General features: G+C 46.5%; 1 protein-coding gene across 3 annotated transcripts in view; it reads right to left on the bottom strand.

Annotated features, from left to right (window-relative positions):
• TUT7 (terminal uridylyl transferase 7) overlaps positions 1-17,513 on the bottom strand; it is a 2,420,963-nt gene that overhangs the window by 1,453,118 nt on the left and 950,332 nt on the right. For all 3 annotated transcript variants that reach the window (XM_069625717.1, XM_069625718.1, XM_069625719.1), the window contains one exon: positions 14,627-14,746. In XM_069625717.1, the coding sequence (XP_069481818.1) occupies positions 14,627-14,746 (120 nt within the window). The remainder of the gene's footprint in view (positions 1-14,626; positions 14,747-17,513) is intronic.

Genomic DNA, 17,513 nt, shown 5'->3' with positions numbered 1-17,513 from the left:
ATCCTCGTGCACTATGGTCCCTATGACTTGACAGCTGTTTGGCCAATGCAATCGTCAATATTTTAATGTCATAGTTGAACATTGCCAGCTGCCTATACGAGTCACATTCATGTGTGGGTTTGCCAAGTTTAGGTATTGGAACCACCAGTGTCTCCCTCATGGTCCTTGGTAGCACCTTTGTTTCATATGCCTCCTTGAAGACCTCATGTAGGACCGGGGCCAGTTGAGAGCAGTACACCTTCTAAAACTCAGGGGGCAATCCGTCGCTCCCTAGGGTCTTGCAGGTGGATAGTGATTTAATTGCATCAATTATATCACTGACAACTCCCCATACAGCATTTCCTGTTGGGCGTTATATAGTGAGGGTAGGCCTATTTCTTCCAAAGTGCCCAGAATTTTATCCTGGGGCACTATTGTGTCATGGCGATATAATTGGGAGTAGAACTCGCTGAAAGCGTTGTTAATAGATGCCTGCGTTGTGTGCACAGAGCCGGATTCATCTTTTATTTCTGTGATCAAATGTCTAGGGTTCTCCCTTTTACACAGATATAACAGCAATCTACTGGGTTTGTCACCTTCTGAATGCGCCCTGGAGGTTTTCGCAACGTAGTCGAATTTTGTTAGTCTAGCCCAGGCATTCTGGCAATCGCCTCTTACCGCCGCCAGCTCCAGCTCCATCTCCATCTCCCTTGTTTTGTGGACAGAGGCCTCCACCTGCCTGATCTTCCCCTCGCTCGCCTCCAGTTCGCTTCTCAGCAACTTTCTAATGCCCCAAGAACAGGGAATGACCCTCCCCCCCCCCCCCTAACCACAACTTTTAGTGCCTCCAAGATCGTGTCCCAGCCCCTAAGGCTCCCCACATTGTGATCTTTGTATTCCGCAATTCTGATCCGAAGGTTCTCTCTGAAGGCGCCACCAGCCAATGCGTCAGTCGGCATACGCAATAATGGTGTGGGCGGACCAGGGCCGCACATCCTCCACTCCATAAGTAACGGCGAGCGATCGGATATCGATCTGCCCAGATATAATATCGACTCTTCTTGGGATAGGTGTGTTCTATCTATTAGCAAGTAGTCTATCCTGGAATAGCGCCCGTGTGGGGACAATTAAAAAGAAAAAAAAAAAAATGAAAATATTCCCTGTTCACTGGATGGAATTCCCTCCAAACCTCTGCCAAGTCCAGGATCCTCATCACCTCGTTGAGCGATGACTGGGACACTCTCGCGCCCTGCGCCGGGGGGCTAGATCTGTCCAGGGCAAGGTCCCGGACACAATTGAAAATTCCTCCCCAAATAAATAGGCAGTCTAGATAGGGGGCCAACTTCGCGCTCAGCTTGGACAAGATTTGCTAAGGTTCCACAATTAGGGAGATAGGAGTTGACTATGCAGACCTCTAGTTGTTCAATGCTTCCTCTGAGTATCAGGTATCTCCCTTCTACATCTACTTCCTTTGTCATCAGTCGGAACGGCAGTGTCGCTAATCGACGTGTACACTCCCTGTGCATATTTAGAGTATGCTGCTCCGTAGCCCTGCCCGCCCCAGTCCTCTGTTATTTTGTCATTGCAATCTGTGGTGAGGTGAGTCTCCTGTAGCAAATCTATGGAGATTCTCTTCCTCTTTGGAAGGATTGGATCCTGTTCCGGCACTTGTAGGAGCCCATCCCTCTGACATTCCATGTCATCACTTTTATATCAGTTGCCATTGTTGTATAGCGTAATCCAGGCCCCTACTCCGCCTATTCCTTGGCACCGGACACCCACCCCGCCCGCACCGCTCCCTGCGTTTCCCCTTTCAGGTATTCTGTTTTCCATTATTTCGGTTACCCATTGTGTGCAGCATTGTGATGACTTTAAAACCTTTCAAACTGTAACAACAACAAAAAGAAAACATAAACCAACTGGGCCAGCAGCTGCTCCATCCGAGCAGCGCTCAGGCGCCCCCGCGCCTTCTTGGCCCATCCGGGTCTTCATGCGCAGGTCTCACTGTGTTAGCAACAGGCCAACACAAGTCCTCCCGCAGGGCGTGTCAATCAGCCCACGCCAGATGGACCAGCCACACCCCTGTTTTAAGCAAATGCTACATCTTGGCGGTGATGTTAACTATTGATTTCAGGGTCGAACTTCTCTCTTCATTCCGCATGTTTGCCTCATCTGCCGACTTCATATTCCAAATGTGAGAGTATAGGCTATGTGTGTCCTTCTCCCGTGTCCAGATTATTATGCTCCAGTCACATGGTGGCCGCCGCTGGAGTCTCCAGAAACACAGCCCAGCCCTTTTATAGCACCTTGAGTCTTGATTGGTACATCAGCATGTACTTGAGGTGTAGTCGCAGTTTATCAGGACAAAGGATTCCTTGCCCTTTGCACTGCCGGAGTGTAGTCTGGGTATATGGCGATTTTAGCATTATCCCTTTTTATCTCTCCTTCTCTTGAGTACCATAGTATGGTTTCTCTGTCTTGGAAATTAAGGATCTTGGCCATCATCGGGCAGGAGTGTGATTCCCAGAGGGGGTCTCTTCTGCAATGTTCTGTGTGCCCTCTCCACCACAAAGCCCTGTGAGAGCTGGCAAGTGCCTATTTCTTGCTGCAATAACGTCTCTACAAAGTCTGTGGGGTTAGATCCTTCCATTCCCTCCGGAATTCCCAGTAGACGCACATTACGTCTGGCACGCCCTTCTGCATCATCCGCTCTTGCTTCCAGGGCAGTTTTTCTTCTTTTCAGGTCCTAGACTCTAGTCTGTAGATCCTTCAGCGTTTCGGCTGCTTCCTTTTGCTCCGTCTCTGTAGCCGTCACCCTCTCCGACAAATTGCGCACGTCTTGCCTCATAAGCTGCATGTCTTCCTCATCTTCCCCTATTTTGGTGTCAATGAATGAGCGTAGAGCTGCTATTGCATCTAGCGCTTGCTTGTCCTTGCCCTTGCCCTTTTTGCTTGGGGCTTCCTGTGTCGATCTGGACCCATTATTAGCTTGACATTGATCTTTGGCCGCTACAAAAGCGCCCATGGAGGACTTATTTTTGTCTTTCGTTGAGGTCATTTTTCTCCTGTCCCAGTGGGGGCAGTGATCCTCTGTTGCCAAACTGTTGCTGTCTAGGTGCTGTTGTGATGCGCGCCTGTGCGTGCTTTGGCCGTTCCCAGAGCTTCCTCCCTCTTAGCGGCGCGTTTTAGCGCTATCCAAGGACCCGTCTGGGTTCCTGAATTAGCAAATCTACTTAAATAGGGATCTCTCTCAGGTGCTGTGTGTCGCCCCGACTCATCCTGCGCCGAGTGTTGCTCTTAGTATTCCCCTTCTCCTCTCAGGGCCCAGCTGCTCTGGCTGCACTCTTTGTTGCCACTACCAGGGTGGGCTCTTTAGACTGAGTGGCGCAATCTCACCTGAGCCCACAAGTGATCCCACGACACAGTCAGGGGAGGCAGCCGAGTCCCTCCTCCGTCTTGTTCCACCCGCAGAAGTTGCTTGTTGGTCAGGCCATTTTAAGACCCGACGCAGCTGCAACCCATATAGTCACAGGGCATGTGCAGCAGTGTCGTCGTTTAGAATGGTTACCAATTCAGATGGCGCATATTTTCTAGCAGCACACCACAATCTTTAGGTATCCCAAATACCAGAGGGTTATATCTCCTGCTTTCTTGTGGTTTATTATGACCGCTGTTAGTCAGGCAACACGTGGCTATGTTCTTTACTGTCCTGTGGCCTGAAAGCTACCGTTTCCCGCTTTCCAGGCGGTGTGTAGCAGCATACACTGCGTGTTCATTCAGGGAGGTGGCCAATGTTAATGGTGATGTTGCTGCGGGCGAAGGCAGCATGTGTCCGCCAATGTTTCACAACAGTTTGCCCTACTGCGGTGTCCCTGGGTTTTTTCGTCCCCTTTATTATAAGGTAAAAGTTTCCTCCACCCAGCTTGCGCCCTATACGTCTTAGTGCTCCAGGGGCAGCAATGCAGTGATTCCGTGTCCGGGCCCCAGGGCAATCGCTTAACAGTTGAAGGCGCGCTCGCACACCTTTATTTTCTCAATGGCCCTGCAGTCTCAGGACTCTTCCTGCAGCGTGTCCAAGCTCTGCGCTTTTTCCTTCCTGGGAGCCGCTTGAAGTTGCAGCCATCTCTTCAGCAGTCTCCCTTTTTTGTGTGCTTTGGGCGTCGGCATGCCAGTGAAAGGGTCTCCCCCTCTGTGTCCAATTCCGAGTCACTGCATCTGCAGCCCGAGTGCTGTACGCCAAGTGCCGACGCCAATCGATGTAGGCGGAGGGCGCAAGCACCAACACACCTGCCTGCGCTTCTCCGTATGACACTGCTGTGAACCGTCAGCACATCGCTCGTCGGTTCTCTGTTGCTCTGTTCCCGGTTTGGCACCCTGTCCGCTTTGCTAAGCCCCCACTCCTGTGCGTCTCACTCCGGAGCTCCCGCGCTGCAGCCTTCAGTTTCTCTGCTCTTCCCATTCAGGGGGTTGGGGGGAATCAGCCTATATCGATGGGGGCTTCAGTGTTGCACAGCAGCCAGTTGCACCCGTGACGCTCTCAGTGTTGTTCTTCAGCCTAGGGTTGCTGTACGGGTGTTCCGTGGCCTCCGAGCTTCCCTCGGGCCTCGCTGTCCGCACCACTAGTCCGTTTCTCTGGCGTCAATCTGGTTGTGACAGGCGGGGCCCCTGGCACCAGGGGTCCCCCTGCCAGCATCGAACAGCACACCAGCAGCCCCTCTTCTCACAGCACTGCCGTCCTCGCTTCCTTTCACAGCAGCATCCGCCCCTTTTTCTTCTCGTTACTGGGTCGCGTCCGCCATCTTTGATTCCACCGTGCACTCTGTTCGGAAGCAACTTATTGCATGAGAACAGCTCCGATTTCCGCCGCTTCCGCACATTGGGGCCAGGGAATCGGTTAAGACACCCTTATGTGGGTTTGTTGAAGTTAGACGCCTTATTCACTGCCAGATTCAGGATCTAGTAGAGGATCACAACAGGAGCCCTAGCTAGGCTCGACCTCACTTCATGGGCTCAAGCCACGGCCCTGGCTGAAACAGTGATATGGCACAGAGCAGTGCTTAGAAGTTTGAGAGAGGGTAGCGAGGACATAACGTCTTGGGATGCACTTACCCAAGCGATGATCAACGCCGTACTACGAGAACGATGCACAAATGAGACATAGTATCCTTGATGGAAGGGCACAGGGGTGAAAGCGGTAGGTTACGAGGCAATTGCCCCTTGGGGGATATGTTTGTTGTGCTGGAGGGGGGAACGAAGGGGAGACTGTAAGGAGGTAAGGGCTGAAGACTGCTGTGTACGGGATGTAACAGTTGGACGATATTGTACAAACCCTAACGGATCTCGACAGGCCAGAAGATCTGGTATATTGCCCTGAGTATGGAATCATTCGGTCGACCCAGCATAATTATGCAATTTAAGACTTTTTGGTGGCACTAACCTTGGACAACTCAAAATAAGCTCAACCACAGAACAAAAGTGATGAGTAAAGGCGGCACAAAATGCTTTGATGTACCCTGGGATGCGTGGGGCGGACGTGAGGGGGAATTAAAGTTAGTTAACTGTCAAATGCAAAAACCAATAAAACAATTTTTTTAAAAAGATGACTTCTTTGACATCAAAGGCTTCCCTCATTAATAAGAAATTCTGGTATTTTCCAATGGTACCTGTGGTGGAGTTCTACAACATAAAAGTACTCCAAGTAATTAAATATGGGGCTGACACGCTACACTTCTATCTGACGACCTATTGGGGCAAATTAGAGTGTTGTTTTTGGAGAAGAGTTTTGTCTCTGCCACCGGGGGTTCCAGCAGCAGTGCTAAATACGAGCTGGGACTCCCGTCTAATGCTGCCTATATTGCTTGGAAACAAGTATGCCTACTGTCGAAAATCATGTCTGGTGAAACGCCTTTCATATCGTGGGAATTGAAACAGGTTAATGAGGGGAATGTGTGTGTGTCTTAACAAATGGATCCTGAATTGTAATGACATTATGACCAGATATGAAGTAAACGTGCCTACGCTGCAGGCTACTGCCTTCCATGTTAAGAACATTTGGGAGTGGGATTGAATTTTTACTATTCAGTAAGTCCATGGTTTTAAGTTCTTTTGTGGAGTGCTCCTTGATGTGAGATCTTTGGGCGTTTTACCGAACTACATGCTCAAATTTCTGTTTTCGCACTGGAGATCTCAATTTCTGCGTTTGCGGCTCATCTCCTCCTGACGAGAGAAGTTCTGAGGCCGTGAGAGGGGGTTGAGCGCATCCTAAGAACCTGTAGTAGACTTGGTAAATCGGCGAGTACCATTGAAACCATTCTTCATGTGTTATTGGAATGAGTCTTCACATGATTGTCGTATTTTGCACTTTGAGCACCTTTTTCATGATTTTAAAAGTTTATCATCAAGTGGGGTTGAAGGACAACAAATCATGATATCCAAAAATAATCATTGGGGACTGGCAGCTTTAAGTTTCCAGAAAGACTTATTTACGTAATGGCCACCCAACTGTGTTTATGTGCGCTTTTATATCTATACCATGAAAGAACAAATTACTTATCCCTGGTAATGTCCTTTTCATTGGATGTTCCTCCCACATATTCCTCATCTTTGATATACTTAGATATCCTGCTTGCAGTTGGCAAACTTTTCGCCAGCAGAGGGCGCTGTGCATCGTCAACCTTGTGTCCTTCGAGTGCCTCGGTCCTCCTCAAGTGTGACGTTGTACGCCGGTATAAAAAAGCAAACACTGTGCCCGTTGCCTCATGTTTTTCCCCTTGCCAGCACAGCAGTCCAGTCTCGAAGATGAGTTACTTGAGCGTTAATAGAGAGGAACGTGTAAATCATGAAAACTCCTTCTTGCCAGAGGGGATGGATGGGAGGGCGATGAATACGTGGGAGAAGCATCCAATTGAAAGAACATTATCAGGGGTAAGTAATTTGTTCTTCGGATGTATTGTGTCCTCCCACGTATTCCTCATCTTTGATATTCTCCCATAGCAGTGCTTTGTACGAGGTGGGAAAGAAGAGTTTAATTTTGATTTAAGCCATGTAACATAGCTTTTCCAAATGTGGATTCACGGCCCGAAAGGGAATCTAAACAGTAGTGCTTTGAAAACGTGTGCACGGAAGACCAAGTGGCAGCATTGAAGATGTCTTGGAGTGGTAGCCCCATCTGGAGGGCTGAAAAAGCGGCTAGACCTCTAGTTGAGTGAGCCCTTAGACCTTCGGGAATCTCTTTCCCAGGCAAGTTGTAACATTCGGAAATGCATACGATGATTCACTGAGACAGCGTTTATTTTGTAACGGCTTGTCCCATTCTGTGGCCCGCTTAACCAACAAAAGGTTGGTTGTCCATTCTTATCTTAAGAGGACTTGTTAATATAGAAACTTCTGGCTTTTCTAGAGTCAAGTCTGTGCAATCTCTCCTCCTCAGATGGATGAGGAGGAGGGTAGAAAGCTGGTAAAACAATGTTCTGTGTTAAATCAAATTCAGAAATGTTTAGGTAGAAAAGGACAAACCCTCAAAACTACCTAGTCTTTGTGGAAGTCCGTAGATGGCGTTTTGGACGATAAGGCCTGAAGCTTGCTCACTCTGCGAGCAGAGGTAATGGCCATTAAGACTACTGTCTTTAATGACAACATCCTAAGCAAACAAGAATGCAATGGTTCGAATGCGGAAACCATCAGAAAGCCTAAAACCAGGTTGAGATTCCAGACCGGAACAATGAATGCTACCGGCTGGAAAATATTGGTCAAACCTTTTAAGAACTGTATGACAATCAGAACCTTAAAATAGGAACCATGTTCTGGAGAACGCTTAGAAATAGACTGCACCGCTAGATAACCCTTGGATGTATTAGCCTGTAGCCCCCGATGGGTTAGGTGTAGATGAAAAGACAAGACAGTTGGTTTGTCACAAGAAAATGCTGCAGAATTTGTTCCAACGGCAGCGGTATAGAGATTTACTTGCTGGCCTTCTGAAGTCTTCCGGAAGGTCACAATCTTTGTACCTCAACCTCTCAGAAACCATGCGTGATGGTTGAAGGTCCTGATCTCTGGATGAAGAATGTAACCTCCCTCTTGCGAGAGGGGATCCTCCCTTTGTGGAAGACTAATTGGAGGACAGATGGACATTTCCAGATGTTCCAGGTAATATGTCCTCCTGGCCCAATTCGGGGCAATCAGAATCATGGATTTCTGAAACTTCCTCAGCCTCCTGAGAACATAAGGAATTACTGGTATTGGCAGAAACGCGTGCAAAAGTGGAAATTCCCAGTCCACTATGAACACGTCCCCTAGAGATCCTGTCTGAGGAAATTCCCTTGAACAGAACCAGTCGCACTTCCTGTTGACAATGGACACAAACAGATCCACTTGGGGGGTTCCCCAGAGGGCTACGATCTCTTGAAGGACTTCCTGAACTAGTTCCCACTCGTGGGAGACTGCTCTGCATGCTCAGAGCGTCCGCTGCCGTGTTTTCCTATCCGGCCAGATGAACTGCTGATAGAGATTCCTTCCTGCAGTGCCCAAAATCAAAGCTGCATTGCCTCTCTGCACAGCAGCAGCAACCCTACACCTCTCTTGTGATGCATGGCCACTGTGTTGTCCATCATTATCAGGACATTTTTTCCCCCCATACAGAGGGCAGAAAGGCCATCAGCGCAAGTCTGATTGTCCTCCGCTCCAAAAGGTCGATATGTACTTTGGAAACAGACCGAGACCAGCGTCCGCTGATCGTCAATCCGTTTGTGTGACCTCCCCAACCAGTGAGGGAGGCATCTGTAACCACCGTAATCTCCAGCCATGGTTGCCAAAAGGGTTCCTCCTTCAAAACATTCTCCTTGACGGCCTAACACAGGAGATCCTGCGCTACCCTGTGTGGGATCTGTAACAGATCCATCATTCTATTGGAGAACTGCGACCACCGAGTCCTGAGAGCCCACTGAAGAGACCTCCTTCTCAGTAGAGCCTCTGACACCAGAAAAATGCAGGATGCCATGAGGTCAAGCAACCTCAGAAAATCAAAGGCCGGACGACTTGGGGCACTTTGAAATTTGCTTACCATCTGTGAAATGTGGATAGCCCTTACTTCGGGTGGTGAAGCTTTCCCCGCAGAAGAGTGCAGGATCACTTCAATGAAGTACAGCTTTTGGGAAGTTGTCCTTTGGGACTTAACAAAATTGAGGGAGAAGCCCAGTCTGTGGAGAGAGTGACAGGTGCTGTCTAGATGTTTTAGGTGAACAAGCTCCGATCAGCCACTTCTCCAGATAGGGGTAGATGTGAATCCCCCCACTCCGTATATTTACTGCCACCACCGCCATCAACTTGGTGAAGCGCCTTAAGCGGAGGTTAGCCCGAATGGCAGTACCCGAAACTGATAGAGTACTGCCAACGGCGAACCTCAGGTATTTCCTGTGCTTAAGATGAATTGGCACATGAAAATAAGCATCCTGAAGATGACACCATCAAATCTTGGAGCTGAAGGGCCTGCATGATCTCCGAAAGAGTGACCATCTTGAACTTGTCCTTCCTGAGGTACTTGTTCAAGAATCTCAAGTCCAAGATGGGTCACACCCCTCCTTCCTTTTTTTTTTTAATCAGAAAATAAGGCGAGTCAAGCCTCGATTCCTTTCCGCTTCAGGTACCTGTTTGATTGCACCTTTTTCCAGAAGGAGCAGATCTGGTACTTTCAAGGACTTGCTTTACAGGGGACAGTTTGGAGGTTTCTTTAGAAAAGGAAGGCGGTAACCATGGGCAATAACCTGGAGAGCCCAAGCATCAGTTGTAATACTTCGCCATTCCTTCAGATGCTGGGTTAATCTGCCTCCTATTGGAGTCAGATGCTTTAAGTCTTTAAAGCGGTTTTGGGGCACTGGTTGGAGGTGAAGGCAAGGAAGCAGCTGCTTTGGCAGCTCCTCTACCGTTAGGTCCTCCACCGGCCCTCGTTTCCTTCTCTGTCCCCGCTGTGAAAACTGTCCTCTTGTTCTTCCCACAGAGAAATAGTAGCAACAAGAACTGTTTCCATCCCTGGTTGGAGGACGGAACTGTCGGAACTTGTTGAGGCTGTCTAATTGCCAGACTCCGATTGTGCTGCAGCTTTAGAGGTTTGCAATTTCTCAAGGCTTTCATCTGCCTTAGAAACAAACCAATATGATCCTTCAAAAGGCATATCCAACAGCCTAGCATGTACATCGGGAGAAAATCCTTATTTTCTCAGCCAAGCGAATTGCTAGAGTACAGTTCCTGCAGCCATAGATCGGCTAATGCAGTCTGTAGCTTCTAAACTTGACTGCAAAGATTGACACAGTGTCCTTCTCGTCCCGAACCAGTTTCTTGAAGCCATCCCTTTCTACCTCTGGGACCTGTTCAGATGATATAGCAATTACCTCCCACGGAGTGAAGGTAAACTTTGCCAATGCACACGTTGTATTAGCTGCCTTCAACGCCATACTTCCTGCAGAGAAAGTTTTCTTTACAATAGCGTTTAGCCTTTTGTGTTCCCTATCCAGAGGAACCCTTTAGAAGCAGCTGTGGCTGCTTGTAAAACAAGGCTCTTTGGACTCAGATGTTTTGAAAGAAATTCAGGGTCCAATGAAGGCGACCTATATTTATTTGAAAAGTTGTTGTGTACTGCAGAAGTGGCGTCTGGTCTTACCCAGTTTTCCATGACTTTGTTCTTGACAGCAGTATGAAAAGAAAGGATTGGGTCTTTAGGTGGCCCCTTATCCAAAATATCTGTAAGATCATCCTTTTCAAACTCCACAGTTAAAGTGCCCCAGCCAGATAATCTATCACCTTTGCCATTACTGATCGATATGAAGAATCAGCATGACCTGAGCTGTCTGGGGTGTCAAACTCAACTTCTGGAGAAGTATCCAGACCATTGGCATCCGATAAGGTCTCCACCAAATCTTTCATTCTAGATTCTTGGGATATCAACTGCTCTGGAACACCAGGAGTACGATACTGCAGTCCAAAACCATATTTTGAACTTTCCGTCTCCACATCCTCCTCATAAAAAGAGGTAATGGATTTTAAAAAGTCTTCTCTCCAGAGGTTTGTAAACCTTCGACTTTTACGAAAAAGATGTTGATGGTCTCGAATCCGTCGATTTCGTCATCGAAGAACTCTACTTCGACCATGTCAACTGGATTGGAGAAGACGTTTCCCTTTAAGGCCATGAGAGGTGCACAATGTTCCTTCGAGGATTTCGAATCACTCTTGGGCACGCGGTTAACAGTCTTCTCCGACTCCCTGTCGGCCAATAGCACAAGCAGGTCGGGTGTCTGTTTCGACTTTGTAGAAGGGGACGATACCACTGCTTTCTCAAACATCTTTAACACTTTGTTACGCTCACCTGGCTCCCACAGGGGCGTCGGACCCGGACAGCTGCGATCTCCACCCACGTGATGCGTAGTGCAGCGATGACTGACTGGATCTGCCCTCCTAATCTTGTCTGCTTAACCAGTAGAAATATTCTCCTGCAAGTGGAGAGATGGATTTAGCCACTTGCGGATTCAAGTGATGGCACCCCCACAGTCCTCCCCAACTAATCACCTCCGAAATGCCCTCACAGCAATCTCACCGTATATACTTGAAAGATGAGCTCTCCATCCTGCGTGGATTTGCAGGGGTGCGTCGATTCCAGTTACTTCACTGGTTTGAAGGCTCGGAAGAGTTCCGTAGAGTATTGACTCTGAGGTTCCTGGTGAGGACCAGTAAGTATTAAGTTCATAGAGTTCAATATGTCCGATGTTCACTCTTGTTCCCCCCTTCCTTTCTTGTCTTGCAGCTGGCTCGTGAAAAGATGCTCTTGTGGCAGCTGGTGGCGCTCAGTAAAGAGTCTGTATTACCCGGCGCTGTCCGGTAAATGTTGCACGAGGAAAACATGTTGTTTTGTCTCTTTACAGATGCGGCACGTGAAAATATGGAGAGACACAAAAGGATGCCTCCGGTGGTAAATCAGGTAAGTCTATGGTGGTAAGAATTATATTTGTTGGTTCCCTCGGCTCACCTTGTGGTTTTCTTTTGTCTCCTAGGTGCCGAAGTTCGGCGAAGAAATGATGGAGGCAGCGCGGACCCAAAGGATGCTGTGAAGACTGGTGAGTATGGCGCGGCGCTGCAGCGCGTGCAGAAATGATGTTCTTTACAGGTCCGGAGACAAGATGGATCCAGAATCAGGTGTGGAATAGAAATAAGTTTGTTTTCTAACCTTGTCCCTTTCTTTCCTCTTTGTTTTAGGCGCTCCGGATTCGAGGCGGGCCTGGCAGAAGACTGGATGCAGGCTGCAGGCACGGTGAGCGTTACGCTGCTGGATGCAGAATAACGCGAAGCGTGTGTTGCTGGTCTAAATAGCCTCAAAAGTAGTCCCAGGTAAGAAGTCCCTAGAACCACACCCGAGTAAAAAATAGTCCCTGTAGAAAAATAGTCCCTTTCAGGCTTCATGTTGGATTGGAGTCATTTGCAGCATGGTCTGCCTGAGGTAAGTAATGACTAGGAGCCTGGCGCCTTAGGCGCCAGGACTGATTCCTACTATGAGTCTGGCGCCTAGCCCTTAGCCGGGGCTGCTGAGGTTTTACTAAATGTCTAGATGCCTGCTCCTGGGGCTGATGGGCATGGTCCGGATGCCTGGGGGTAGGCATCATGACACACTTGCAGACAGAACTTTTCCAATTCTGCTGCACTATTCTCCTTTTTTGGAAAGCTTACCCATTTCCTATCGGGTGAGGAATCAAACAAGGACGCCTTTTTTTTAGATCTCCTCAATGAAAATGAGGAAGCATGTCAACATCTCAAACGCTTAGCGCATTTACCGTGCTTCTTGGCCCAGCACGGAGACCTCTCTCTCGAACTTTTATCTTTGGCAGATCTTTGTGTGGGTCACCGAAGATGATTTCAGGGAGGGTTTCCTTTCCTCTCCTTTATCGCTTTTCCAGTCAGACTGGCACGAGCCACAATCTTCGATGATGTGGCCCGACCCCAGGCACCAGAAACATACCCGATGCGGATCGGTTATGGACATTTTCGCTGAACAATCGTCATCTCTTTGAAGCCCCTTTTTGGGGTATGAGTCGGCCTTATTGTTAGTGAAACTCGTAATACGCATTTTTTTTAACACGCCAAGGCAAAGACCCGGTTGGAGCTGGGTGCAGGAAAATGGAATTGAGGCAACGAGCGCGGTACATGCCGTTTATACCAGTGTACGACCGCATACTCGAGGAGGCCAGAGGGCCCTCGAATGACAAGGTCGATGTAGACAACGCATGGCGCCCTCTGCTAGGGGAAAAAAATGTCTCAGCTGCCAGCAGGATATCGAAGTATATCAAAGATGAGGAATACGCAGAGGGCACAATCCATTTGAATTATGTTTCTATTAGTCTTATTAAGTTTTGCTAAATAATATGAATTGTAATGATTGGTCTTAACTTGTTTTGTATTCATAAGTGTGAAAACATTCTTTTAGATGTAACAATTTAAAAAAAATTACAGAGATACTTCTTTGCTTCAGATGGTTCATCTTCATCAGCCATGAAAAAGGAAATGGATGTAGAAAAATCAAGATAACTCATGAGCACAAGGGGGCCCAGGGAAAAGTAGCACTGGCATTCACCAACCCCACCACCTACAGCACCAGTTGCCTGGAGGAACAGAACCTCAGAATAAAGACCCAAATATGAAAGTCTTATCCTTGCTGAGCCAATGAATGAAGAAAAGTTCTCAAATTAAGCAGAAATGAATTTGGAAATACTGAAGTTATGGCATAATCCTATGGCCACCTTAAAGTACAATGCCCTGTTGGAATCTCAAGAGGGGCTCCAGGTTGGAGTTTGGGCCCTCTCCACCTCATAGTTCGAGTAGCAAATGGCTGAAAATGAGATCGGTTGCAGGTTTTCTTTTACTATTATTTCAACATGGTAACCTATGATTCCCAGCCAGATGAGGAACATTCAAAGCATGTAAATTTATGTAAGATCTAATGCTGGAGAAAAATAATCTACACAAGGTTTTAAAGTGTCTTAAAAAATTGTGCGGGATCTCTTCAATGCTGCACTCCTGGGCTACTTAAGTAAGAATACTTAAACGTACAAAACAGAGCGATCTTGGACTCCGTTCATTAGGCAAAGTGCAGTCTCCATGGAACATCAGCCTGCCAATAAAATAGAAATGTTGGTTTTTGGGAAAATTCTATTACAACTGGATTACTAAATATTATCCCCACTGAAATAGAAATTGATCATTCCAATGAGAGGATAGAAAGCACCAACCATGAACCAACCAGCACCAGGAATTAAACAGAATCCGAAAATGGCGAGGGCGTTGTGGCATGAAAAATCAATAGTGTAAAATACACTACTCATGTCTGCAAAGTTAATGTGAGCATGTTAATCTGAGAAGAATCCCATGCTAATGCAAATACTTGTGCATATGTTTCGTCTCCTGGGGCACCAGAAGGTATAAGGTGGCACAATATTTATTCTACCACTTGACTGCTGTTGAATTATACATTTGTGTTTAAATGTATTGTGTTGCTTAGCTTAAAAATACGTGTGAGTATACTTTCAAAATATATCACCATCTTGCATATTTTTTTATGCACAGTTTTCAACTCTGGCACAGGGCATGCAAGTATCAAAAAAAGTATTATTCATACCCAGGATCCCAAATAAACTGGCAGGACAGGATTGCTCCTCTGTTGCAGAAAGAAAACTGTCATCAAAGCAAACACATAAGGGGGCAAGCCACCTTCTTCAGGACTGTCAATATGACAAAGCTGTAAGAGAAAAAAAAGAATAATCAAAACAAATATTTCCCATTTGACTTAACATTAATGACATTGTAGCCCAATGCCAAGGCTGCATTCTAGAATTTGGTTTGTCCATATGGAAACAAGCAGCCCAATCCCCATTGTGATTTTGAGCTATGATGCTCATGAAGGCAATGTATAACAAGTATGCGAAATCACAACCACGTTTAAAGACTGGTATATATTTAACATACCAAGAATAGCAATTGCAATGTTCTTGTCACAAAAAATATATACAGCGATTGTAGGCAGCATAAACATTTACCAGTTTCTGCTTTACACATCTAAGCCAGCTACCATATCTGCTGTCTGAGCCTCCTATTTAAAGACCAATGCCCAAAAATAGCTATAGTTTGAATACATTATCTTTCTTGACTAATCCTTACCTCTGGAAAAATAGAGTGCATGCATTGACTTAAGATTGCTCTATGCTTTCTAACAGGTACACTTCTACCAGCGCCATCAGTGTATGGCATATTCCATCGTTTATGTAGAAGCAAGGCAGGGACGTCATTTCACCAAAATACCAGGGGTAGCGGAAGTGACATCACACGACCCTTGACCCCCGATGACATCACAGGAAGTGATGTCATTTGACCCCACCCCAAAGTGATATCGCGTGAAGAGATGGAACACGACCTTTCACCCGTTGACAAAACAAAGTGGCATAACATAGCATTGTACACTACGAAAAATGTGGTAACGATATCACTATAATGTGATCTACATTTCATACAAGAATGGATCGCCATATGTATCGTTAAGATCAGTGTGTATAGACCCATATTACCAAATAACTGTGAATGCACGCAGACGTCCATGACCAAATGATAATGATGTGTTATTATATAGCACTAACGCTTAAGCGCTTTATATAGAAAGAAAATATACTCCCAATATCACCCAACCTGTGTTACTCATTTGTCGACCTCAGAAGGATGAAAGGCGGAGTTGAGGCATTTAAGAACAGACTAAATCAGTGACTCACCCCCTGAGGTGTGCCTGAAATACATTTTTAATGAGTCTAGCAATTATTGCATAGAATTCCAGAAAGGCACATTATTTGGTATTCCTATTTAGGGTCAGTGCTGAAAGGGTTAGACTTGTGCCACGTTTCTTCTTTTTTTTAAGGGGCCTGAACAAGAAGGTCAGCCACACCAGAAGTAAAGAGCCGCATGGTGCTGGTCACAGCCCAGGAGCTTGCATTAAAAAAAAATGTTTCTACTTTTTTTAGGTCGCAAGAGAGTCCACAAAGGTCGCAAGGGAGACCCCCAAATGACGTCCCTGAAGGAAGGCTGGTAAAGGTGAAAAGGGGGCATAACTACATACAGCACATGAGCAATAAGACTTTCAATGGGTAATCTTATTTGGCAAATGAGGACTGGGACACTGGAGCGGTTGAAGTGCAGACAAGGCAATTCCAACTATGTACAAAGCTGTCATGGCAGGGTATTGGGTAAAGTTTTGAATAAGCAATAATGTCACCTCGGTTAAACCTCATGAGTTATGAGAGGATAGCTCAGGGGCAACACGCTCGACTTGGAAGCATAACGATGCGGTGCAACACAGGTTCGATCCCCGGGTCCGCGCTTGGAAACCTCTGGGTATGAAGTGTGTTACAAATAACCAATTACAATCTTACAGCAGCCAAAGAGCTGTAGGAGGGACTATGGGCTTCGAGTCCTTCCATCTAATCCCATAATAAAGATTAAATGCTTTTCCACTTGTTTCAACAAAACTACACAGTCCAAGCGTGCCCACACATTCTTTTGTGATGAAAGGGGGGAAAGGTACTTCATATAAATTTTGATGTTTTTTTAATTTCAGTTTTTAGCCTAATTTGTCATTGGAAAGATGGCAATAAAAATAAAATCACTAAAATAAAAAAACTACAGTTTTTTAAATAAAGTTCCTAATGATATTTCAAAATGTATCCAATCTAGCAAGGACACAGAAGTGTCAACATTTTTCCTATAGGAAATGTCTTTATAAATATACAGAGGGATCCCAGCCTGACGACGGGGAATATTCTAAGCATGTGAATCCATGAGAGTAATAACAGTGTGAAAAGGGGCGAGTAGTAGTGTGGAGAGGAGGGAGTAGTAGCCTGGAGGAGGGAATAGTGGTGCATAGGAGGAAATAGTAGTGTGGAGGGAAGAGCATTAGTATGAAGGGAGTAGGAAAGTAGCAGAGGAAGTAGTAACACCAAAGGATGGAGGGGTGGCCTAGGAGGAGTGGGAGACATCAGAGGTACAGAGAAGGAAGAAGGAAGACGAGGTAAGTGAGAGGTGGGTGGAGCTGAAGGAGGAGAGTAGAGAGACCACCAGGCAGTCAGAGGGAAAGGAATATTTGGGAGTAGTGGAGACAAGAGACTGGGTTGGGCAGAGTGTCTATAAGGCCCAATCCCATACCTCTTGGAACACTAACCACTGGACAGAGTAGGGACAGTTTAGGAAGTCCCTGAAGGAGAATTAGATAGAAAAGGCTTACTAACTTTATGTCCACAATTCCAGTTGAAGTAACATCATAGACAGTAGGGTTTACTAATCAGTACTTACTAACCTGGATTAAGCACACCTGTGTTAAGGAGGAGGTGTGTTTCAAGACGAGAGAGAGAGGCAATCCCTTGTTTTATATTTAAGTTTGTTTTATTAATTTTCAGCATAGTATCGAAAAACAATTTCACAACACAACCATTATGTTGACAGTAGTATGAATGTGATCTTCAATGTCA

Source organism: Ambystoma mexicanum, chromosome 6p, assembly GCF_040938575.1.
Source record: "Ambystoma mexicanum isolate Mex_15411 chromosome 6p, UKY_AmexF1_1, whole genome shotgun sequence".
Lineage (NCBI taxonomy): Eukaryota > Metazoa > Chordata > Amphibia > Caudata > Ambystomatidae > Ambystoma > Ambystoma mexicanum.
Note: the sequence above shows the minus strand (reverse complement) of the source record. Positions and strands in the feature narration are given on the sequence as shown.